At 41.4% G+C, this 25,281-nt stretch overlaps 1 protein-coding gene across 2 annotated transcripts; it reads left to right on the forward strand.

Moving 5' to 3' along the window:
- The first annotated feature begins 2,317 nt into the window (after window positions 1-2,317).
- On the forward strand, window positions 2,318-22,374 carry LOC132384464 (tachykinin-3-like). 2 transcript variants are annotated; one of them, XR_009508907.1, is made up of 8 exons: window positions 2,318-2,450; window positions 11,490-11,602; window positions 15,240-15,342; window positions 16,118-16,147; window positions 18,621-18,674; window positions 20,590-20,662; window positions 21,983-22,053; window positions 22,170-22,374. XR_009508907.1 is itself a non-coding variant. In XM_059955613.1 (7 exons), the coding sequence occupies exons 2-7, from the start codon at window positions 11,504-11,506 to the stop codon at window positions 21,999-22,001; spliced, it is 378 nt and encodes a 125-aa protein (XP_059811596.1). In that variant the 5' UTR covers window positions 2,318-2,450; window positions 11,490-11,503; the 3' UTR covers window positions 22,002-22,361. The 2 variants fall into 2 exon arrangements, 1 of the variants encoding a protein (XP_059811596.1); XM_059955613.1 differs by having other exon boundaries at window positions 21,983-22,361.
- Window positions 22,375-25,281: the final 2,907 nt, after the last annotated feature.

Below are 25,281 nucleotides of genomic sequence, written 5' to 3' on the forward strand. Positions count from 1 at the left end.
TTGAAATATTAGATGAGAAGAGTGAATTCCCAAAGCGAAGGGAGTGTAGTTGCTCTTGAAGTCAAGGTTGCTGTCCTCTCAATGTCCTCTCCTGAAAGCACAAATGTCTCAGGTCATCAGTTGTGGAGAGACCCATCTAGACTCGTGGCACTCGTAACAAGAGTGGGGTGAATTAATGGTAATATTAGTGTGGCAGATGAACTGATGGAGTGTATAAGAGACAGTTTTCAACATCTATACATGTTGTTATTTTTGTTTTCTTTTGTACATTGGTTGTTTGTGTGTGGTTGCTCGTTGATTCTATTGTATTTCTTTGTTCTACTGTGAATGCCTGCAAGAAAATGAATCTCAGGGCAGTATAAGGTGACAAATACATACTTAGATAATAAATTTACTTTGAACTTTGAGGAACTGATCAGGAAACAGGCTATTTCTGATCAAGTACTATCTAATAAGAAAGGGGCTAATTGATGATTTGATACTAAAGACACCTTAAGGAAACAGTGATCAAAATCAGAATCAGGTTTATTATTATTGACATATGTCATGAAGTTTGCTGCATTGCGAGACATAGCAATGACTATAAGCTACAAAAATGAAATAATAAAAGTGCAAAAGAGGAATAGCAAAGTAGTTTTTATGGGTTCATGACCGAAGGGAAGAAGCTGTTCCAAAAACGCTGGGTAGCAGAACTTCACATAAAAGGCCAAAAGTGATCTAGTTCAATCTAAAGCCAGGATCTCACTGAAACCTATCGAATATTGGAAGATTTGGATAGAGTGGACATATTGAGGATGTTTCCAATAGTGGGTGAGTCTAGGATGAGAGGGCACAGCCTCAGACTAGAAGGATGTCCCTTTAGAACAGAAATGAGGAGGAATTTCTGTAGCCAGAGGGTGGTGAATCTGTGGAATTCATTGCTACAGATGGACGTGGAGGCCAAGACATTGAATATATTTAACATGTAGGCTGATAGGTTCTTGAATAGTAATGGCATCAAAGATTATGGGGAGAAGGCAGTAGAATGGCATTGAGAGGGCAAATTAATCAGCCATGATTGAAAGGCAGAGCAGGCACAGTGGGCTGAATGGCCTAATTCTGTTCCTGTGTCTTATGGTCTTAGATCTTAAGAAAGCACCTTCCAAAGATGTACGGTATGAGCTGCTGATGGTAGACTGGGAAGCTACGTTCTAAACAAGCAATGACTATCATTGAAAGAATTAACACTTTGTGTAACTTGCTCTCACAGGGGTGGCTGAGCCAACTGACAGCAGCACATTTAAGAAGAGGCTAGGTAAACACCTGAGGGAGAAAGAAACAGAAAGAAAGAACATGTGAGGTGAAAAGGATGTTTGTGTGGTGTATAAAAAGTAGCATGGACAAGCTAAGCCAAATAGCCTGTATCTATGCTGTCAGTCACACATACACTCTGTGGCCACTGGATGTATGTTCATGGTCTTCCGCTGTAGCCCACCCACTTCAAGGTTTGCTGTGTTATGTGTTCAGAGATGCTCCCCTGCACACCACTGTTGTAACGTGTGTTTATTTGAGTTACTGTCAGCTTGAACCAGTCTGTCCATTCTCCAATCTCTCTCATTAACAAGGTGTTTTTGTCCATAGAACTGCCACTCGCTGGATGCTTTTTGTTTTTCACACCATTCTCTGTAAAGTCTAGAGATTGTTGTGTGTGAAAATCCCATGAGGTTAGCAGCTTCTGGGATACTCAAACCACCCCATCTAGCACCAACAACTATTCCACACTCAAGGTCACTTACATCATATTTTTTCCCCATTCTGATATTTGGTCTGAACAACAACTGAACCTCTTGACCGTGTCTGCTTGCCTAATGCATTGAGTTGCTGCCACATGATTGGCCGATTAGATATTTGCATTAAAGAGCAAGTGTACGGATGTGCCCAATAAAGTGGCCACTGTGCATATTCCTATATGGCAATAAATAGGCTAACAGTGATGGGTCCTTTGTGATGCTTCTGTAACGTCATGCCAGCTTACTGCTATCATTCATTTCGTGCTCTATTTAAGAGTGGAAGTACTCTTCTTTTTAGGTCTGACCCTTGAAAAATCTGTGATCTGAAGTCTTTTAAAATTCTTGCCTGAGAAGTAGAGCTAAGCATACAGGCAGCATTAGAGACAAAAGGAGGAATGAGTCTCTCCCTGTCAACCGCTGCCCAATACCTGACTGTTAATTTCAGTGTGGGTGTCTTTTGGATTCTTACAGCAGTCTTTGATTGGTCCCCAAGTCTCCATTCATAAACAGGAGGACCACAATAAGCTGATTGAAGAGATCGACAGGAAGCAAGCTACTCCCAGCTGTGTATAAAGGGAGAAGTAAAGAGAAGCACCTGCACGTTCAAACTTGGAGCAGGCAAAGGGAGGCTCGGAAACAGTGAATTTTCCAGAAGAAAGTTTCCAGTGAGCAATTTGCAAGGTTGGCTAAATAATATTATATAGTGAAGTATTGTTAACTGTTGCATGTGCATTTAAATATATATTTTGTAAAATCATCAAAGTAGACGGAAAGCCCAAAATATTGTGTTTTTCTCTCTTGTGCTGTAGGTATTTCATAAATTTTAGATTTAAGCTTTCTAATTGTGAAAATTTAATGTTTCTTTTTAAAACATCTAAAAATAACTCACACTGGATCTCTCATTTTTGAATTGCTAACATTTTTTGTTTTACAAAATAAAGTTGTTGAAATCACCATAAATAGCTCTTTTCTAATATATTGTACATTTGCTATATCTCACTGCTGCTTTGTAAGCCATTGAATTTTCCTCCAGCTTGTTAGGCTTTGCTGTGATCTTGTTTATCATTAAAAATCTGATAGCTTAGCATGTCCTAACTCAGTCGTTTTAGTACTTAATATGCAAAAGAAATCCAGAAAGTTGTCAAGGGACAGCAGGTCTAACAGCACAGGGCAGTGGAAAGATAGGTCTGCACTCGTGATGTGAACCTTTCATGAAATCTCATTAATGTGCAAATGTTGTGCAGGTTATGGCAAGCAAGTACTACTAATTAACTCCATCAATGCAACCTATCATGACATGACCAAATCACAGAAAGTTCAAACCCACGGACGCCTTATAGTAATGTTCTACACGGCGTTTTTGATTTATCTGAAGCTTTTGATGACATGCAAGCTCCTTGCCTATGGTCTGAGGCATTCCATTGTCTCCAGCCTTCCCTTGACGGAATTAAATAGGAATGCTCTAAATACCAATACCCCAAACACTGGAAAGAGTAAGTGTTTGCATGCAGTATTTCAGTAGCCTCAAGTTCTAAAGATGAAATCCAGAATGCCCACATTCCAGTATTGAATTCATATTTTCATTATTTCCCTTTAATTTTCATGCTCCAAAGTCTGTCTTCCAAGAGGACCCCAACCTTGCCGTGGTTTGGAGGCTTGCATGCCTCAATAACCTGGAGAGCTATATTTGCTGGAGTCAGGGCTTTATGCTTTGGCTCTTGGTAGGGTCACACATGCCAAATACATCAAAGGGTAGAGGCCAGACTGAGAGTGGTCCACCGGTCCTCCAGGTTCAGGGGTTCAGCTCAGGCCCAACAACCCTGACCGGAGAAAAAACAAAATTGTTACAGAAACAGCAATGAAGAGTCCTTCTGCATCTGAGTGTGACGGTATTCCTGAGTCTCCACCCGGGACTCGCATGACTGACAGTAGTGAAAACTGCGAGGAAGCGATTGACATGATGAAGGAAGCCCTGAACACCACCAGAGATGGAGGACCTTCATTGCTGCCCTAAACGCCAGTGGCGTAGCGGGCAGTAAGTAAGTCCAAAGGCTGTCTTGCTTTATTAATCGCGATATCCTTATTCTTCCTGATCCCCTGGGTTAAGTAGGGATAGTACTGTATGTGTGGGGAAAATTGCAGTGATTTGGAATGCTCTGTCCGGCTTTGAAGCTTAAGGGTGTTTTTCTTTTGTCATCTGTAATTCTCAGTTTCATTGTTTGATTAACAAATGTTTACCGTTAGGAGCATTTGCAATGTAACAAGATGCGCCAGGTGACTTGAAGGAAGGACCCTTTTGATATTGAATGATATGTTTCTCCTATCCAACTTCTCCACTAGCTCACATTGCATGGGATATTCACTCAGTGGCCACTTTATTGGGTACAGGAGTGGAATTCAATGTGGTCTTCTGCTACTGTAGCTCATTGACTTCAAGGTCTGACATTCAGAGATGCTCTGCTGCACACCACTGTTGTAATGTGTGGTTATTTGAGTTACTGTCACCTTCCTGTCAGCTTGAACCAATTTCTCCTCTGGCCTTGCTCATCAACAAAGCATTTATGTCCACAGAAATGCTGTTCACGGGATGCTTTTTTTTTTGTTTTTGCACCATTCTCTGTAAACTCTAAAGATTGTTGTGCGTGAAAATTCCAGGAGATCAACAGTTTCTGAGATACTCAAACCTCCCCATCTGGCACCAATGATCATTTCAGGCTTAGAGTCACTTAGATCACTTTTCTTCCCCAATCTGATGTTTGGTCTGAACAACAACTGAACCTCTTGACCATGTCTGCATGCTTTCATGCATTGAGTTGCTGCCACATGATTAGCTGATTACACATTTGCATTAGCAAGCAGGTGTACCTAATAAATTAGCCACTGAGCATATATGGACTAAGAACCCAAGCACAGGTTCTTATTAAACACTATTGTACCATCAATGGTTTATCAAATGCAATGCACTCTAACTTTGATTGTACGTCCAGACAGGAATCCAAGTATAAAGTAAATGAATGGCAAGTGAACATGTATGTGTTCTAAGTGAATTGTCTGCCTTTCTGTATTACTCAATTAGGACTAATTGCAGAGGAGATTTACTAGGACGCTGCCTGGATTAGAGAAGATGTCTTGTGAGGAAAGGCTAAATGAGTTAGGGCTTTTCTCTTTTGAGTGAAGGAGGATGAGAGGTGACTTGGTAGAGGTGTATAAAATTATGAGGGGCACAGACAGAGCGGACAGCAATGGCTAATACCAGACAACATCTTTTTAAGGTGAGTAGAGGGAAGTTTAGGGAAGATGTTAGAGGTAGGCATTTAAACAACTTACAAATTTCACAACATGAGTTGGTGATATTAAACATGATTCTGATTTTACAGAGTGGAGGGTGCCTGGAATACGCTGTGGGGGGCGGTGGTAGAGGCTGATACAATAGGGACATTTAAGAGACTCTTAGATGGGCAAATGGATGAAAGAAAAATGGAGGGTTAGGGACTGTGTATGAGGGAAGGGTTAGATTGATCGTGGAGTAGGTTAAAAGTTTACACAACATCATGAGTTGAAGGGCTGTACTGTGTTGTACTGTCCTGTGATTAACATGCAGCAGATTGGAGTTTCTATTGCTTACTTTTAGTTCTATACTAATTAGAGCACCTGCTCCTTTTAAATCAAAAGGTTTTATTTTAAATCTCAATCCAGAGACATGGCCACATTGTCTACATTCAGTGCTGACTTTATTAGGTATTTCTTTGTTCACAGTCTTCTGCTGCTGTAGCCCATCCACATCAAGGTTCGACATGTTGTGCATTCAGTCGCCTTACTGCCAGTTTGAACCATTCTGGCCATTCTCCTCCGACCTCTCTCATTAACACGGAGTTTTCCGCCCACAGAACTGCCAGTCACTGGATGCTTTTTTGTTTTTCACAATATTCTCTGTAAACTTTAGAGACTGTTGTGCGTAAAAATCCCAATGGATCAGCAGTTTCTCAGATACTCAAACCACCCTGCCTGGCACCAACAATCATTCCATGGTCAAAGTCACTTAGATCACATTTCTTCCCCATTCTGATGTTTGTTCTGAACAACAACTGAACCTCTTGACCATGTCTGCTTGCTTTGAGTTGCTGCCACACGATTGGCTTAGATGTTTACATTAATGAGTTGGTATACAGGTACACTTAATAAAGTGGCCACTGAGTGTATACAGACATTTGTGCAGTACTGTGGGGGTGTGGTGCAGTTGTTTTTTGTATATGCAAAAGCAAAAATCATATAGTACCATTGAAAGGGCAACAGGTTCCTCCTGTGTCCTAACCAACATTTCTTTCTTAATCTCCAGATTTAGATGGTATTAATTTATATGGTAGTCTTTTTTTCTCTGGCTATCTGGAGAAGACAAATTTCAGAGTTGTATTCTGCATACATACTTTGATAATAAAATGAACCTTTGAACCTTTAAAACAGGTCTTTTTGATGCTCTTTATGGACCTGGCTGCGTGCAAATTAGTTGCCGCATTCACTTGCAGCTGCACTTCAGTAAGTTTACTCTTTGTGAAGCATTTCAAGACTTCTGAGGGACTATGTAATTTTAACTGAAACAGAACAGAGAATTCTGGAAGCTTATGTCTTCAAGCAAGACAACGTGCACTTTAACCTTGGTCAACATACAGGGTAAATGGTAGGGCATTGAGGAATGCAGAGGAACAGAGAGATCTAGGAATAACAGTGCATAGTTCCCTGAAGGTGGAGTCTCATGTAGATAGGGTGGTGAAGAAGGGTTTTGGAACGCTGGCCTTTATAAATCAAAGCATTGAGTACAGAAGTTGGGATGTAATGTTAAAATTGTACAAGGCATTGGTAAGGCCAAATTTGGAATATTGTGTACAGTTCTGGTCACCGAATTATAGGAAAGTTATCAATAAATTAGAGAGAGTGCAGAGACGATTTACTAGGACGTTACCTGGGTTTCAGCACTTAAGTTACAGAGAAAGGTTGAACAAGTTAGGTCTCTATTCATTGGAGTGTAGAAGGTTGAGGGGGATTTGATCGAGGTATTTAAAATTTTGAGAGGGATAGATAGAGTTGACGTGAATAGGCTGTTTCCATTGAAAGTAGGGGAGATTCAAACGAGAGGACATGATTTGAGAGTTGGGGGCAGAAGTTTAAGGGCAACACGAGGGGGTATTTCTTTACTCAGAGAGTGATAGCTGTGTGGAATGAGCTTCCTGTAGAAGTAGTAGAGGCCAGTTCAGTTGTGTCATTTAAGGTAAAATTGGATAGGTATATGGACAGGAAAGGAGTGGAGGGTTATGGGCTGAGTGCGGGTAGGTGGGACTAGGTGAGATTAAGGGTTCGGCATGGACTAGGAGGGCCGAGATGGCCTGTTTCTGTGCTGTGATTGTTATATGGTTATATGGTTAAACTGCGGATAAACAAACTCGTTGACGTAGTTCAGATGAGATGCATCTGTTAGCTTGAGCCAACACATTTAGTATGTGCTAGGTTTGAAGTTCAGTCTCTAAACATTAGTTTCCTCCAATCAAAAACCAATTCCTTTCAAAAAGATACTCTTGCTTCTGATTTGAAAGAGATGCACACTTTATTTGCAATGTAAAAAGGGCTGACCAATTTAAGAGATTTTTGATACAGGGTGAAATAATGCAAATAAATGCACAAAAGTGTTGAAATTAAAGTTCAAAGTTCAAAGTACATGTATGTCACTATATACAACCCTGAGATTTCTTTTCTTGCAGGCATATAATAAATTCATAATAGAGTCAATGAAAGACCACACCAACTGGGCATGCAACCAATGTGCAAAAGACAACAAATTATGCAAATACAAAAATAAATAATAATAAATAAACAATAAATATTGAGAACATGAAATGAAGAGTCCTTGAAAATGAGTCCATAGGCTGTGGGAACATTTCAGTGATGGGGCAAGTGAAGTTGAGTGAAGTTACCCTCTTTGGTTCAAGAGCCTGATGGTTGAGGAGTAATAACTGTTCCTGAACCTGGTGGTGTGAGTCCTGAGGTTCCTATACTTTCTTCCTTGGCTGCAGTGAGAGGAGAGCATGGCCTGGGTGGTGGGGGTCCCTGAAGATGGATGCTGCTTTCTTGTGACAGTGCTCCACGTAGATATGCTCAGTGGTAGGGAGGGCTTTACCCACAATGGACTGGGCCGAATCCATTACGTTTTGTAGGCTTTTCCGTTCAAGGGCATTGGTGTTCCCATACCAGGCTATGAATCAACGAGTCAATATACTCTGCAGCACACATCTATAGAAGATTGTCAAAGTTTTAGATGTCATGTCAAATCTTTGCAAACTTCTGAGTAAGCACGGTCATGTTTTCTTTGTAATGGTGTTACATTCTGGACCCAGACTCGATCCTCTAAAATGATAACTCTGAGGAATTTAAGATTGCTGACCCTCTCCACCTTTGATTCTCCCAGTGAGGACTGGCTCATGGACCTCTGGTTTCCTTCTCCTGAAGTCAATAATCAACTCCTTGGTCTGACACTGAGTGAGAGGCTGATGCTGTGGCATCATTCAGCCAGATCTTCAACCTCTCTCCCATATGTCTATTCATCACCACCTTTGATTCATCAGTGGTGTCGTCAGCAAATTTAAATAAGGCATTGGAGTTGTGCTAAGTCGCACAATCATAAATGTAAAGTGGGTAGAGAAGGGGATTTAGCACACAGTCTTGTGGTGCACCTGTGCTGACGGAGATTGTGGAGGAGATGGTGCTTTCAATCTGAACTAACTGGCTGCGGCAAGTGAGGAAATCCAGGATCCAATTGCACAATGAAGTATTGAGACCATGGTCTTGAAGCTTATTGATTAGTATTGAAGGAATAAGAGTATTGAATGCTGAGTGGTAGTCAATAAAGAGCATCCCGATGTATGCAACTTCACTGTCCAGATGTTTGAAGGTTGAGTGAAGAGCCAAAGAAATGGCATCTGCTGTCGACTTGCTGTGTGGTAGGCAAACTGGAGTGGATCCAAGTCACTTCTCAGGCAGGAATTGCTGTGTTTCATCAGCAACCTCTCAAAACACTTCATCACTGTGTATATAATTGCTAGTGGACAATAGTCATTAAGGCAGGTCACCACATTCTTCTTACGTGAATTAAGGGAATTATCTCCGATGTTTGTGGATCATAATAGTTTATTGAAAGGTCTTGGCCTGAATTGTCGGCTCTTTATACCATACCTCTCCTTAAATGCTGCCTGATCTGTTGAGTTCTTCTGGCATTTCATGTGTGTTACTCTGGATTCCATTGAAACTTATCAAATATTGAAAGGCCTGGATGGAGTGTATGTTTCTTATAGTGGGGGAGTCTAGGACTAGAGGACACAACCTCAGGATACAAGGACACCCTTTTAGAACAGTTGAGGAGAAATTTCTTTAGCCAGAGGGTGGTGAATCTGTAGAATTCATTACCACAGATGACTGTCATTTGGGTACATTTAAAGCAAAGGTAGGTAGGTTCTTGATTAGTAAGGATGTCAAAGGTATGGTGAGAAAGCAAGAGAATGGAATTGAGAAGGATAATAAATCAGCCTTGAAGGAATGGTGGAGTAGACTCGATGGGCCGAATGGCCTAATTCTGCTCCTATGGCTTACGGTCTTATAGTTTTTTTTAATGTTGTGATAGCAAGTATTTGCAATTTGATGACCCAGGAGTTCTCTGATTTCCTTGAGCCTAATAGTATGTTAAAGAAAGGAATCAAACAGTTGGATAAAGCAGCATAACCGCCTCATTGAATTAAATGAAAGTTGGCAAGAGTCTGAATCCTTTGCTTGTCTGTCAGATGACCGTGCCCAGCTTGTGCACAGTTTTTTGTTAGATTGCCATAAAGCAATGTTTCTGACCAGTGATTAGACTTTCAATAAAATCCTATAGTCAACCAGATCATTGTTTTTCCCTACTTACAGTTGCCTTGTATTCCAAAGGATCAATGAGCTAAATTACTTAATTTTGACACTTTCGGTTTCCTTCCCTCCTCCCTCAGTGTAAGTATCACTTTCTCAAACTCAGTGAACCTACTTTCAAAAATTGTTATAATTTTCCTTGTCACTGAACTTCCTGTTCTCATCCCAGCCTCACACACCCACCTCTATCTTCTTCCAAAAGCGGGCGAAACACTACAACTTCTATCACACACCAAAATGTTCTACTAAAACAAAATTCCTTCCAAAGACAGCCCCAAAACAATATGAAGAGTCTGATGTCTTTGTTCTAAGTTAGGGAGTGGTTGTACTGGAAACAGTTTGGGGTGAGAAGTTTTTTTCACCAGAGCCATTTGCTGGTGGTTTGGATCTATTTTAGTATCTTGTTTTCAGTAGCTCTAGCTACAGCACGTAGAACATAGAACATTATAGCACAGAACAGACCTTTCGGCCCATGAAGCCGACCTTTTAATCTACTCCAAGATCAATCTAGCTCTTCCTACCCACATAGCCCTCTATTTTCCTTTCAGCAATGTGCCTATCTAAGAGACTCCTAACCATCCCTAATTTATCTGCCTCTACCACCACCTCTGGCAGTGTGTTCCATGCACTGACCATTCTCTGTTTAAAATACTTTCCTCTGACACCCCCCTCCCCACCATACTTTCCTCCAATCACCTTAAAATCATGTCCTCTCCTATTGGCAGTTCCCGCCCTGGGAAAAAGTCATTGGCTCTATCTATGCTTCTTGTCATCTTGTACACCTCTATCAAGTCACCGCTCACCCTCCTTCACTCCAAAGAGAGGAAAAAAACAAACTCGTTCAACCTTTCCTCACAAGACATACTCTCTAATCCAGGCAGCATCCTGGTAAATCTCCTCTCCTCCCTCTCTAAACTTTCACATCCTTCCTGTAATGAGGTCACCAGAACAGAACACAACACTCTAAGTGTAGCGTAACCAGGGTTTTATAGAGCTGCAACGTTAACTTGTAGTTCTTGAACTCAATCCCCTGACTAATGATGGGCCAACACATCGTATGCCGCCTTAACCACCCCATCAACTTGCACTGCAACTTTGAATGATCTATCGACATAGACCCTAACATCCCTCTGTTCCTCCACACTGTTAAGAATCCTGATATTAACCCTGTACTTCAGGTTCAACCTTCTAAAGAGAACCATTTCACATGCCGAGTTTGAATTTCATCTGCTACTTCTCAGCCCAGCTCTGTGTCCTGTCAATGTCTCATTGTAACCTACAACAACCTTCTCCACTATCCACAACACCATCAGCCTTCATGTCATCTGCCAACTTACTAACCCATCCTTTTACTTCCTCATCCTAGTCGTTTATAAAAATCACAAAGAGCAGTGTATTTTATTGGGCAAATCTCAGTTTGACTCCAAATGCACTAGCATCAACAGACCAACCATTTTAAATGATGAAACCCCTAGCTACTAGAATATTTTAAATCAGCTTGGACAGATGTGAATCAATTATTGACTATCACTCCAATAGTGAGAAGGTATATCAAAGCCGCCTTCTTTTTCTGTCTCTAGTGGTTGATCATATGCCTTGCAATTTGTTTTTATCCAATTAAAAGTTATGAGTTGTCCTTTGGAATGTTAAGCTCGAGATTTTTTTCTCTCAACTTGTTTCCTACAGTTCAGCTCCTTCCTGTTTGTTGAATGTTCATGCAATAATTTCCTGTGATCTTTCTTCTTTGCTTTTCTTATTAAACTTGCTTTCAAATCACAGCAAGAGCCAGCACCATGAAAGGTTTCATTGCTTTGGCCTTGGTTTCTGCCTTCCTGAAAATGTGCTGGGCAAACCATGAGGGACAGCTGGCAAATGGCGGTGTTCTCACCAAGGTATGTCTCCCATTTCTTAAGTACTTCTCACTGTACATTTATTTTTTTTAATCTGTACTACCATTTCGGAGATTGTTCCAATTCTTGTGCAGTACAGTACTCAGCAAGCTGAGACTCTTCAGCAGGCTGGAGAAAAAAGATGAGGGGTCAGTGTAAGAAGGTGGGTGAAGGGGTGGAAGAAATACAGGCTTGTAGGTGATAGGTGAAACATTGAGGGGGTGAAGTAAAGAGCTGGGAAATTGATTGGTGAAAGAGATACAGGGCTGGAGAAGGGGGAATCTGATAGGAGAGGACAGAAGGCCGTGGAAGAAAGGGAAGGGGGAGGCTGTCCATCAGAAAAAGCGGGACCTCCCAGTGGCCACCCATTTTAATACTACTTCCATTCCCATTCTGACATGTCAGTCCATGGACTCCTCTACTGTCGCAATGAGACCACACTGAGGTTGGAGGAGCAGCACCTTGTATTCTGTTTGGGTAGCTTCCAACCTGATGGCATGAACATCGATTTTTCAGACTTCCAGTAAGGGCTGCAACACCCCCCCCCCCACCCCCACAACCCTCCTTCACCATTCCCCATACCCATTTCTCTCTCTCACTTTATCTCCTCACCTGCCCATCACTTCCCTCTGATGCCTTCCCTTTCTTCCATAAGACCATGAAATATAGGAGCAGAATTAGGCCATTTGGCCCATTGAGTCTGCTCCACCATTTCACCATGGCTGATCCAATTTTCCTCTCAGCCCCAATCTCCTGCCTTCTCCCAATATCCCTTCTTGCCCCGACCAGTCAAGAATCTTTCAACCTTTGCCTTAAATATACATGTAGCCTTGGCCTCCACAGCTACCTGTAGCAAAGAATTTCACAGATTCACCACTCTCTGGCTAAAGAAATTCCTCCTCATCTCCATTCTAAAAGGACGCCCCTCTATTCTGAGACTGTCTCCTCTGATCTTAGATTCTCCCACCATAGGAAACATCCTCACCACATCCACTCTATCAGTATCTTTCACCATTCGATATGTTTCAATGAAGTCACCCCTCATTCTTCTGAATTCTAATGAATACAGGCCCAGAGCCATCAAACGCTCTTGATATGACAAGCCATTCAATCCTGGAATCATTTTTTGTGAACTTCCTTTGAACCTTCTCCAGTATCAGCACATCCTTTCTTAGATAAGGGGCCCAAACCTGCTCACAATACTCCAAGTGAGGCCTCACCAGAACTTTATAAAGTTTCAACACCACATCCTTGCTTTTATATTCTAGTCCTCTTGAAATGAATGCTAAAATGCGATGTTCCTCACCACAGACTCAACCTGCAAATTAACCTTTAGTGAATCCTGCACAAGGAGTTCCAAGTCCCTTTGCACCTCAGTTTTTTGAATTCTCTCTCCATTTAGAAAATAGTCAACCCCTTTACTTCTTCTACCAAAGTAAATGACCATACATTCCATGGTCTTCTGCTCTGTCCTATCAGATTCTCTCTTCTCCAGCCCGTTATCTCTTTCGCCAATCGACTTTCCAACAATTTACTTCACCCTTTCCCCTCTCCCGGTTTCACCTATCACCTACTATCTTGTAGTTCTTCCTCCCCTCCCCCACCTTCTCTCTCTGACTTCTCATCTTTTTTCTCCAGTTCTGATGAAGGGTCTCAGCCTGAAACATCGACTGTTTACTCTTTTTCCATAGATGCTGCCTGGCCTGCTGAGTTCCTGTTTCTTAACAAGTCAACTTTTGATAGGCTGCATATCTGAATAGTGGCAATGTTATTCCAAGATGTAGATTGGCTAGTTTACCTTCATATTTCATCTATTCTCTCTTTATTGCTTTTTTAGTTGCCTTCTGTTGGTTTCTAAAAGCTTCCCTATCCTCTAACTTACCACTAATTTTTGCTCTATTGTATGTCCCGGTTACCATTCTTACAGTGACTAATTTTAGAGTCTGGGAGTCCTGATGTGGAAACATCATTAACCTGTTTAAATCAGGCATTTAAATTTGAACAGCTGTCAAGGGAGACTGAAGCTGCCTGCTCAAGATGTTTAATAACTTTTCTAGTACTCCTCATGGCACAGAAAACCTGAAGTTTTTCCTCTCTCTCAACATTCTTTCTCTCCGTCTCTCTCCTCATACCCCCACCCGAGCTCCACTCTGTTTCTCTCTCTTGCTTCCTTGTCTCCTCTTTCTTGCACTTGCCTTTTCCTCTTTCCTTCTCCCTCTCTTTTTCTCTCTATCCCTTTTCTCCCTCCCCTTCTCCTTTCTCTCTCCTTCTATCTCACTCTCTTTCTACCCACTCTACCCTTCCGTCTCTCTCTCTTTCACAATTTGATTTTACACTTAAATTGAGGATTTGTGTCAATTGGGCTGCATCTATTACTGGAAACATTTTGGATCTGTTGAAACATTTCCATTCAAGTGATAAAAATAGAACATAGAAAACATACAGGCCCTTCGGCCCACAAAGCTGTGCCAGACATGTCCTTACCTTAAAACTACCTAGGCTTTACCCATAGCCCTCTATTTTTCTAAGCTCCATGTAGCCATCCAGGAGTCTCTTAAAAGACCCTATCGTTTCCGCCTCCACCACCGTCACCAGCTGCCCATTCCACGCACTCACCACTCTCTGAGTGAAAAACTTACCCCTGACATCTCCTCTGTACCTGCTTCCAGGCACCTTAAAACTATGCTCTCTTGTGCTAGCCATTCTAGCCCTGGGGAAAAGCCTCTGACTATCCACACGATCAATGCCTCTCATCATCTTATACACCTCTATCTGGTCACCTCTCATCCTCCGTCGCTCCAATGAGAAAAGGCTGAGTTCACTCAACCTGTTTTCATAAGGCATGCTCCCCAATCCAGGCAACATCATTGTAAATCTCCTCTGCACTCTTTCTATGGCTTCCACATCCTTCCTGTAGTGAGGCGACCAGAACTGAGCACAGTACTCCAAGTGGGGTCTGACCAGGGTCCTATATAGCTGCAACATTACTTTTCGGCTCTTAAACTCAATCCCATGATCGATGAAGGCCAATACACCATACGCCTTCTTAACCACAGAGTCAACTTTTTTTTTTCTTTTTTCTTTTTTTTAGCTCCTGTACCTCCTTCCTGATGGTAGTAATGAGATGAGGGTATGTTCTGAGTGATGTAGGTCCTTAAAGATGGATGCAGCCTGTTGGGGCATCGCTCCTTGAAAATGCCCTGGATACCACAGAGGCCCATGATGGAGCTGACTAAGTTTACAACACTCCGCAGCTTACTTTGATCCCGTGTAGTACCCCTCCCCCCATACCAGGCAGATAAAAATTATCATGGCAAACAATGGTGCATTTTGGAAAGGCAGACAAATTGATGGAAATTCTTCTGAATCAACAGGGTTAGTGGATGTTTGAAATGTTAGGAGTTCCTTTTGCAAATCTACTTAAGGTACTGACTCCAAGATATTTGCATCTCAAATCTTACATTCAAGACAATATAGGATATTCCACACATAATAATGCTGAAGCTTAATAATAGAAACCAAAAGGAGGTAACTCAGGGTAAAAGCCCTGTTTCTGCAAGTTATATCTGAATAAAATGAGAAGAAGTGGTGTGTCAATAGCTGGCAGGCCATAGGTTGACGCTCTTACCTTCTGTTGCAGGGAAGGCCGAATGACGAGAAGCTGCCTCTCTTCTTCCCGAAGCGTTTCTATGATGGTCTGTCTTACGATGGATTTGTAGGATTGATGGGAAGGAGAATGGCTGGCAAGTACAAAATTAATTAGAAGACTTAGAACATTTCTCTTGAATTCACTTTGCAGTGTTGGCAAGACTCAGTCCCATCAGCTTGAACTGGATAACATATTTGGTTAACTGTTGTACAAGTTAAAGGCCAAAGTTTTTGGAGCCATGTTACAGCCAAGGCAGATAGAGATGACAACTTCAGTTCCATAAAGGACTTTGAGCAACAAGTTAGATTTTAAGCCAAAAAAAAAATCCTCCTCTTTATGGCTAGTCGTGTAACTCCTGCATTTTATTTCCAGACTGTAACTGCTTTAATATAAACTTGAGTTCTCTGCAGTATTAATCCAGGGGTAATTATCTAAAGTCAAAGTAAATTTATTATCAAAGTACATACATGCCATCATATACTATCTTGAGATTCATTTTGTTGCAGGCATTTACGTGAAAATAAAGAAATACAATAAATTAATGAAAAAAGATACATGTACTGTACCTCCTGCCCAATTGAAGTAGTAAGATCCCATAACATAATCACCACGCTGCTATGCTCCTAACAATGTAATCCTGCAACATAACCACCATGTTGCTATAACCCCATCGTGTGGCATCATAGCATTATTATGTGGGCACAGTCAGCATTTACTTCCCATCACTGATTGCCCTTGAGAAGATCAAGGTGAGCCACCTTCTTCAGCTCCTGGTAAAAACCCTTGAGTAGGCAGAAAATAGTATTATGACCTGGAAGATTGTAAATGTTGCCATAAATACACAAATATATTTCTTATTTCTTTTACAGGTGCAAAGGAGATTCCTGTGGCTCAAAAACGTAAGTGCTTTCCAATAGATCTTTGCAATGAACATTGGCCAGACAATGTTTTGTGAGGATCCATCTCTGTCATACTCACCCTTGCACAGCACAGTAGCATAGCGGTTAGTGTGGCACTGTTACATATAGGAGCATCGGAGCTTGGAATTCACCTCGGATGCAAAGGAGCCCGTGCATCCTTCCCGTGGAATGCGTGTGTTTTCTCTGGGTGCTCCAGTTTCCTCCCACAGCCCAAAGATGTACCGGTTAGTAGGTTAATTGGTCATTGTACATTGCTCCATAATTAGGCTAGGGTTAAATCAGAGGTTGCTGGGTGGTGCGGTTCGAAGGGCTGGAAGGGCTTGTTCTTAATAAAACAAACCCACCCACCACATGACATGGACAATGTTTGTAGGGTCAGTTTAATTCATGTGTGGCCATCATTGATAAGGCCTTAGGAATTTTCCAACGCAGAGGGTGAAGGTAGAGAAGACTGCTTGCAAGGTGGTCAAGTCTCCAATATGTATAAGGATATATCTATTTCAGAAATGAACTTCTGATCTTCAGATAAAAGATGGTTAAAAATGTGAACCTGATTCCAAATGTTGAATAATGTAAATAGCACATTGCGAATTTGATTTAGACTGAGTACAGAATTATAGGGTATACAGTAGATGTCAGAAGGATAATAGATTGGAGTCCAAATTTATCATCACGTGCACAATTACATCTAGGTATCGATGCAATGAAAAACTTTTTTGCAGCAGTATCACAGGCACATGGTGTCATATAAGCAGCATTAAAAAGCATAACTTAAGCATGAATTACATACAATTTTTACAAGAACACACACAATTAGAACAAAGAAAATGTCCACTGTGCAAAGTGGTCACAGTGTTGCTATCCTGAGTTAGTGATTAGGGTTGTGCAGATTTGTCCAAGAACCAAATCGAAGGGAGGTAGCTGCTCTTGAACTTGGTGTGAGGCTTCCTGCTCGATGGTAGCTGTGAGAAGGCAGCATGAGCTGGACGGTGGGGATCTCGATGTTGCCTTCTTGAGGCAGTGCCTCCTGTAGATACTACCAATGATGTGCCTGTGATGTATTGGACAGAGTCCACTACTCTGCAGCTTCTGTGCATTTGAATTATCATATCTGACCATAATGCAACCAGTCAGGACAATTTCAATAAGTTGTAGAAGTTTGTAAGAGTGTTCAGAGATGGGACAAACCTCCTTAATCTCCTAGGAAATTAACATTCAGAAGAAACGTTGGGCAAAGGGATGCGATGGGCAGGGTTAATCCACTTGTGCCTTTGCCCATATTCTGATCTCACATTTGGCTTTTGTAGACTAGTACATATCAGTTTGTATTTATAGAGTAGGGTGGTAACAAGGGAAGATACAGGTGGAGAATAAACATGGGCGGTAGTGTCCAAAACAGTCAGCTGCATTATTTAGTCGTAGAGTCATAGAGCAATTGAGCACCACAGCACAGAAACAGGACCTTCTGCCCACCTCATTCATGCCGGACTATTAATCTACCTAGTCACATCAACTGCACCCAGGACCATAGCCCTCCATACCCCTCCCATCAATGTACTTACCCAAACTTCTCTTAAATGTTGAAACCAAACCCGCATCCACCACTTCCACTAGCAACTCGTTCCACACTCCCACCACACTTTGAGTGAAGAGTTCTTAGGTTCTCCTTAAACATTTCACCTTTCGTCCTAAACCCATGACTTCTAGTTCTAGTCTCACCCAGCCTCTGTGGGAAACGCCTATCTATACCCCTCATAATGTTGTATACCTCTAATCAAAACTCAATCATTCTCCTACACTCCGGGGAATAAAGCCCTAACCTATTCACCCTGTCCCTATAACTCATGTCCTCAAGTTCTGGCAACATCCTTGTAAATTTTCTCTGCACTCTTTCAATTTTATTGACATCTTTCCCATAGGTACGTGACTAGAACTGTACACAATACTCCAAAATTTGGCCTCACAAAATGGGGCATTAAGACATCAAAGGATTCACTGAACAATTTCAATTTCATTGTTTGAATTCCTCACAATGACAAAACAGCATTTAAGCATTATCAAATCACTTTAGCAAGTTGGCATAATAGCAAGCTAAAAGTGTTGTGACAAACGGAGAACATTTTCACGGTCACATTGCTGGTGGGCAGAGATAGTGTGAGGGCTAAACTAGACTGGGTTAGGCTAAAACCAAATTGTTATGGAAACAGCAATAAAGAATCCTTCAACATCTGAGTGCACGGTGTCCCTGCGTCCTCACTGTAGCAAAAACCAAGAGGGAGCTACAGACGTGATGAAGGAAGTCCTGAACACTGCCAGAGATGGAGGACCAGTGGGGTAACGGGCAGGAAGCAGGTAAGCTAGCCCTGGTATACGAGCATATTTAGCTCAGGTATCAGGGACTGAAACTCAATAAAGCAGCCTGTTGGATTAGTAACGTTTGTTTTGTCTGCAGGGGACATGGATGATTTCTTTGTTGGTCTGATGGGAAGACGAAACATGGAACTTGGTGAGGATGAATTTGTTGAAATTATTTGTTTTAGCTTTCACGACAGAAGTTTTGCTTTTGGATCTGGAAAAGCCCAAGGGGCTTTAAAGAAAATGGTGAATATTAAAGAGATGTGGAACTTGAAGACCTTCACCAGATCTTATTTAAACAGAATCTCTAGAACTGCAACAAACAAAACTACAAGGTCTCTGATAAAAGCGGGATTGAGTGCAGGATGATTATAAAATGCAGACAAAATCCCCCACCATCTCCATTCTAGCTGAGAATAATGTATCGCTGGCAAGATCAGCATTTATTGTTTATCCTTAAATGCCCCTAAGGATGGTGGGGGTGAGCTGCAGTCCTTCTGGTGAAGGTGCTGTTGGGGAAGGAATCCACTGTTTAGACCCAGTGGTGGTAAAGGAATGGTGATATATTTTCCAGTCAGAATGTTCTTAATATTTTGGCAACTATGACCATTTCTAATTATTATGTGGGAATCTTTAACCCACTGTGTGGTTATATCCTTTGGAATTCTCCTCCATAAAGACTTCGTCTCCCTCAGGAAGCCACATAATTTTATATAAGTGTTATGTGACTCTCAACACCAGAAGCTGGTGTGTTGATCTGGGAGGGGCAGAAAGTCTACAGATTGTCTTAAACTTAAATGCTGGGAAAACGAAGGGAAACAACTACCTTAATATCATTGCTGTATTTGCTCAAAGTAATGGAACTCAGAAGAAAGAACAATTTCAACCTGATTTGGCTTGATAATTGGGGTGTGCAGATGGAGCTGGGAATAAAGAAAGATAAATCTATTGATCTTTATTCTAATGCAAGGCATATTAAATTCTCTTTACTATTTTAATTCAGGCATTAATTGATCATATAATTAGGATTTGGTGAGATTCACGTTAAAGAAAAGGCTTGCATTTATAGATTGTCTTACAAAAACACTGCAAAGTCCTTCACTTTGAAGTGCAGCGGGAAATCTGCCAATGCCTAACAAGTGTGCCCAAGTGGCAATAAAATCAGTGAATGCATTAAATTCTGTTGTTCAGTGATGAGGAGTTGGCCAGGACATACAGCTCCCTGAAACTCAGAATATAAAAATATTGCAGACGCTGGAAATCTGAAAGCAAATGGAGAATGCTGGAAATACTCAACAGGTCAGACAGCATCTGTGGGAGAAGAAATGGTTCATTTTTCAGGTCCAAGGCCCCTTGTCCAAATTGGGGAAAAGAAAACAAGTTAGTTTTCTATCATGGATAAGATGGGGAAGGGATGGGTAAAAGAAAGAGAGTATCTCTGTTAAGGTGAGACCAAATTAGTAAATGGAGGCACTTAGAGTTTGATTACATGTCTGTGTTACATGTTGCTACAGGCAGGGATGTGGGACATGCTCTGCAGGTCAGAATGTACTAATGGAGAAAGGTAAAGTGAGCTCACATGATGCCAGGCAGAAATGACTGATTCTGATACAGACAAAAAGATAGAGTGAGTTACCTAAAGTTGGAGATTGCTGTAACTGGAGTTCAGATAATCTTTAATGTCCACAGAACACCAGCATAAGGCTTCCCAGCAACTTAAAACTGACTTGTTTTTTTTTCTCTTTCCCAGTTCTGGGGAAAGGTCTCTGACTTGAAACATCAACTTTCCACCGGCGATGACTGACCTGCTGAGTGCTTCCAGCATTTTCTTTTTAATTATTGAAATTCAAATTATGCCAGATGATCTTAAACATCTATAGAACAGCAGCCTGGGCCTTGTAGCACCCCCTTAGTGCTTTAAGGTGTCTACTTGGATTACATGCTCCATTCCCTGGAGTAGAACTCAAACCCATTACCTAGTGACACAGAGCCTGACCAAACTGTGCCTTGGCTGAAAAGTGAGCTAAAGAATTCAAGTATTAATTTCAAATATCACATTTAAACAGATGATTCAACTGCTTTAAATAAAGATGTTCCAGAGAGAAAAGGACACAGCACATCCACCAATTGCAAGCTGAGGTAATAATTTCATACCTTACAAATATTTATATATGTCATTAAAGGTGGCACAATTTCATCGCAACTGAATGTGAATGTTGTTGTTTAGGCTCCTTTCTGACTTGGACATGCTCCTACTACATCCCCTGTCAAAGCATGAGATCGGTCACTCGCAGTTGCGTGGGTCAGTAGACTGACCTGTCGTGCTTCTTGCAGCACCGCTACTCTGTTTTGGTGCCCCTTATCCCCAAAAGTCCGATTGTGGTCAGGAAGCTGCTGAGGTGTCCCAGACGTCAGCTGCAGCCCCCGCCTTAACCTGACACACGAGGGCAGAGCAAGGCCACTTCCTCCCTTGGGCCTGCTCAACCGTTCAATCTGATCGCCACCTCATCTCCATTTATTCACTTAGTTCCTTATGATATAACATCCCAACAAAAATCTAGCCATCACTTTTGCAAGTTAAGGAAATAATCTTATTCCTTACACAGTGGGTAAGAACTAGGTCCTTATTATCAATGACAAATATGGGCAAAAATATTCCTGCATATCACAAGAAGGCTCAGATACCATGAGGCCTTCTCCTTTATACTCAATTCACTCTGCAAATAAGCATAAAGATACCCCACAATGCCCTAAGAGCAATAACATACATTAATTTACATGTTTAAATACCTAAAAATAAATTATATGAGCTAACTAAATACTTGTATTAAAACTTACAAGTAGTGATTGGTTTTGAAATCGCAAGGTACAGCAGTGTAAACAAAGACCACTCTCTACTAGATGAGTTCACAGAGGGAGCCACTTGACACAAGTGGTCTGGAAACTGATTATCTTTTATAAACAGACAACGACTGGGTCCTCAGTGTGTACATATATTTAAATATATTTGTTCAAAATAAAATTCAAGATTGTGCCGGCGAGGGTTCGGGGGCGTTGGTGGTAACCACGGATCCATGCATAGCAAATCAGTGGAAAAGAAGGACAGAGTGTTTTGAAAGCTTTTCAAATTGCACTGACTATTGTATGGTTATTCTTCTTCTCCCTGCCCCTGCTCATCCCTCAGCTTTCTCTCAACCTTCTCTTCTCCTGAAGGTAGCAGCTCACCACGTGAGCCAACCTTCATTTTGGTCGCCAAGACCACACCAAGCTATTTGAGCTCATATTAACACTGCTCTCATCTGTTAGTTACTCCTTGAGTAGCCAAGACCTATTGTCCTTTTCACTGATCCACCTTGAGTTGAGGTCAGATATCAGCACCTGTGATCTTTATATCTTCTGGCTCTGCATTTACTAACTGAGACCAGCTGTAAATTAAACAAAGCTCTGCTCTGTCTTTAGGGCTTGTCGGTCCATTTAACGTCGGAAGGAATCGGGGCCATTAGAAGGAAGTGATTGCTCCATCTACCAAAGTACACACCTTTCCAAATTAAGCTAGTAAATGTGTTTTAAACAAAGGAAAATTATATTTACAGTAGAATTATGTTTATATTCAGACTCTGCATGGGTGTGGTGATTTTGGTTTCAGAGAATCAGTGTCCATCTTCGTCGGCAGCCAAGGAGATGAGGAAGAAATTGTGGTGAGAACACTATTCTGGAGCTGGAACTGGTGTTATGCTTTATATCATCTTCCTTACTGTCCACTCTAAATAAATATGCACTTTCATTTAATGTTATAATTTCAGTGTATCTTGCCCTTTAACTCTTCATGTTCCTGTAGTCTGTGTGTGCAGAGATCAAAGTATGGTTCAGTATGTTATACTTGTGTTCTGTGTCTCTTGTACCACCGTCAAACACTGCCAAACCCACACGGCCTTTGCAATTTCAAGCAATCTTGCAAACAGACAGTTGTGGAGGCCAAGTCATTGGGTATATTTAAAGCGGAGGTTGACAGGTTCTTGATTAGTAAGCACATCAAAGATTATGGGGAGAAGGCAGGAGAATGAGATTGAGAGGGATAATGAATCAGCCGTGATGGTGGAACGGATTCAATGGACCAAATGGCCTAATTATGCTTCCATGTCTTATGGTCCTATGGTCTAATCCAGCCACAGAGTTCACATTTCCTCACAACCAGCCTTTCATCTTCTTACTTTACGAGTTTCAGTTTAAGGGTCTACTTGGGCATTTTGTAGTTCAGAAAATTTCCATCTTGCCTGTAACAGTTCTGGTTACAAACTCCAAGTTGCCTGCCTGTTTAGTGCGTTCCCCATATAAAACATATGCACTTCCATTCTACAGGACTCCTCTTCATGTGGAGTTACACTTCAACAAATCCTTAACCACTCTACCTTAAAGAATTCAACCCACCAAATGACAAGAATAAAATTCTGCAGAACCTCTTTCTCTCACGTCCACAGTGAAAGGCTTTGGGCTAATCTAGAACAGAAGTTGAGACATCTCGACATCTAGCTTCTCGTGCCCCTTTGGGATCTTATAAATTCCAATAAGATCACCGCATTCTTCTGAAGAATCAGAGCTGAAGAAAACAGATCTAATTTCTTCAGCTGCTCATGATAGGACAACTCTTTCATCTCAGGAATTGGCCAGGTTTAAGTCATTCTTGTGCACATAATAATCTGGGGCAGTGGGAGCTCTGTGAGTGATTGGCCATTTCTTTCTTCTGTAGCTCTGTACCAATGAATAAAACTCAAGTCAGACACTTGCAGAACAGGAAACATAACATTTATAGAAAAAGCCCCGAGGAACTGGTTATTTATTTGAACATAGAACATAGAACAGTACAGCACAGTACAGGCCATTTGGCCAGTGATATTATCTACTCTAAGATTAATCTAACCCTTCCCTGTCATTCTCTAACACTTGACATCTCCTTGCTGGGATAAAGATTCGATTTACCCTATCTATGCTTCTTATAAATTTATATACTGTGCTTCAGTTAGGTTTCCCCTCAGCCTCTGATGCTCAGGAATAAAGAATCCAAGTTTGTCCAGTCTTTACTTATTTATAGATCAATGCACCTTTTATAGCAAGATTATGCCCTTTATAATTTTATTTACTTATAGATAATCCACTCTATTCCAGGCAGAATCTCTTCTGCACCCACTCCAAAGCCTCCACATCCTTCCTATAATAAACCAACCAGAACTGGACACAATACTCCAAATGTGGCTTAAACACAGTTTAATGCAACTGCAACATGGCTTTCATCTTTTTATACTCAATGATGATGACTGATGAAAGCAAGCATATCATACACCTTCCTTACCGTCCTATCCACTTGCATTGCCATTTTCGGGAGCTATCGACTTGCACTTTAAGGTCCTTCTGGAACACTGCTCCTTTCTGGAATACGATGGAAAAACTATGTTAAATACTGCTAATCTATTTCTTTCTTCTGTACACACACAGAGCTAGAAATGATGTCAGAGGTGCATTACAAAAGTCTCTTCCCGCGCACGGGCTTTCTCCCCTTGCTGGTGAAGAAGAAGGCCCAGCGCCATTTTGGGGCTGGCCTCTCTGCTGACGCGCGTGCCATTTTGTGAGCCGGTTCGCCTGCGTAGAAAGTGGGTCACCACAATATCATATATACCAATCCTTTGAGCAGGCTTATCCATGTAATACAATTATCTCACTGATGTAACCTTGTCCTTTTAAGCAATCAGACTGGAAGATGGAAGTACTCGATGCAAAAGAAGCAGGGGATACTTACCCACCCAGAGTCCGCACATGTAACAGCACACTGTGATATTCGTAGCACTTGCAAAGTTGGTAATCTCCAAAGTGAATTTTGATGTAACCTGGCGTGACCTGTTCATTGCTTTTTGTATTCGGGTGCGCTAGCTGACTGGTATCCACACTGCTGTTAGCAATTACCTTCATAGTCTTTATGAGCATTTTTTCTCTCAAATAGGTCATGCAGTGCCAAAAGAATAAATGCCAGCATGGAGCTACAGGAATGATTTAGAGGGTGGAATCTTTATTAAACAAAGCTATTTTATGGGTAAAAAACAGAGCAGAAATAGCTTGAATTTTGTCACAGAATTCCCTCCCAGTAACTGATGACATTAATAATATTTATCTGACCTTAAAACTTTATTTTAAATGATAGTGGGAGAGAGAAAATTCTTTAGAAAAATAGAATGACTCTTTACAATAAAAGGTGAGTTGACGATAATAATTGTGTAGTTACCAAGTGACTCACAAGGAATGTGGCAGAAATGTGTCCTCTCTATGGCCAGTCTATTGAAACCTAGATGTACTGTCAAGGATGTGAAATTAATGAAAGGCTCGAACTAGCTTCTTGCTGGAGGTTGGGAGGACAGGGGATGCTTCCTGGACATGCAGAAAGTTGTGCTTCAGTTGCACCTCGTCCTGGCCGAAAGGACAGCAGCACGCACCAACTGTGGCCAAGCTTTGGAACTTCATCTTCCCAGACAGATTGTACTGCTGCCTTCAGGCCTTTGAAAGGAGACAGGGGGGAGGAAAACAAAGAGACTGTAAAAATTTCCAATTCTTCTTCCTAAAAATGAGATCAGTTGTTGAACATTTCCAGGTCATTAGATCCCCAGTGACCTTTCACTAATATCATCTTGACCGAAGAAGCACCATTCAGAGATTGATGACTCCTCATACTGCTTTAAACATTGAAAATAATTTTGCTGAACCCTGCCCCAACT

The sequence above is a fragment of the Hypanus sabinus genome, chromosome X1 (genome assembly GCF_030144855.1).
Source record: "Hypanus sabinus isolate sHypSab1 chromosome X1, sHypSab1.hap1, whole genome shotgun sequence".
Classification (NCBI taxonomy): Eukaryota; Metazoa; Chordata; class Chondrichthyes; order Myliobatiformes; family Dasyatidae; genus Hypanus; species Hypanus sabinus.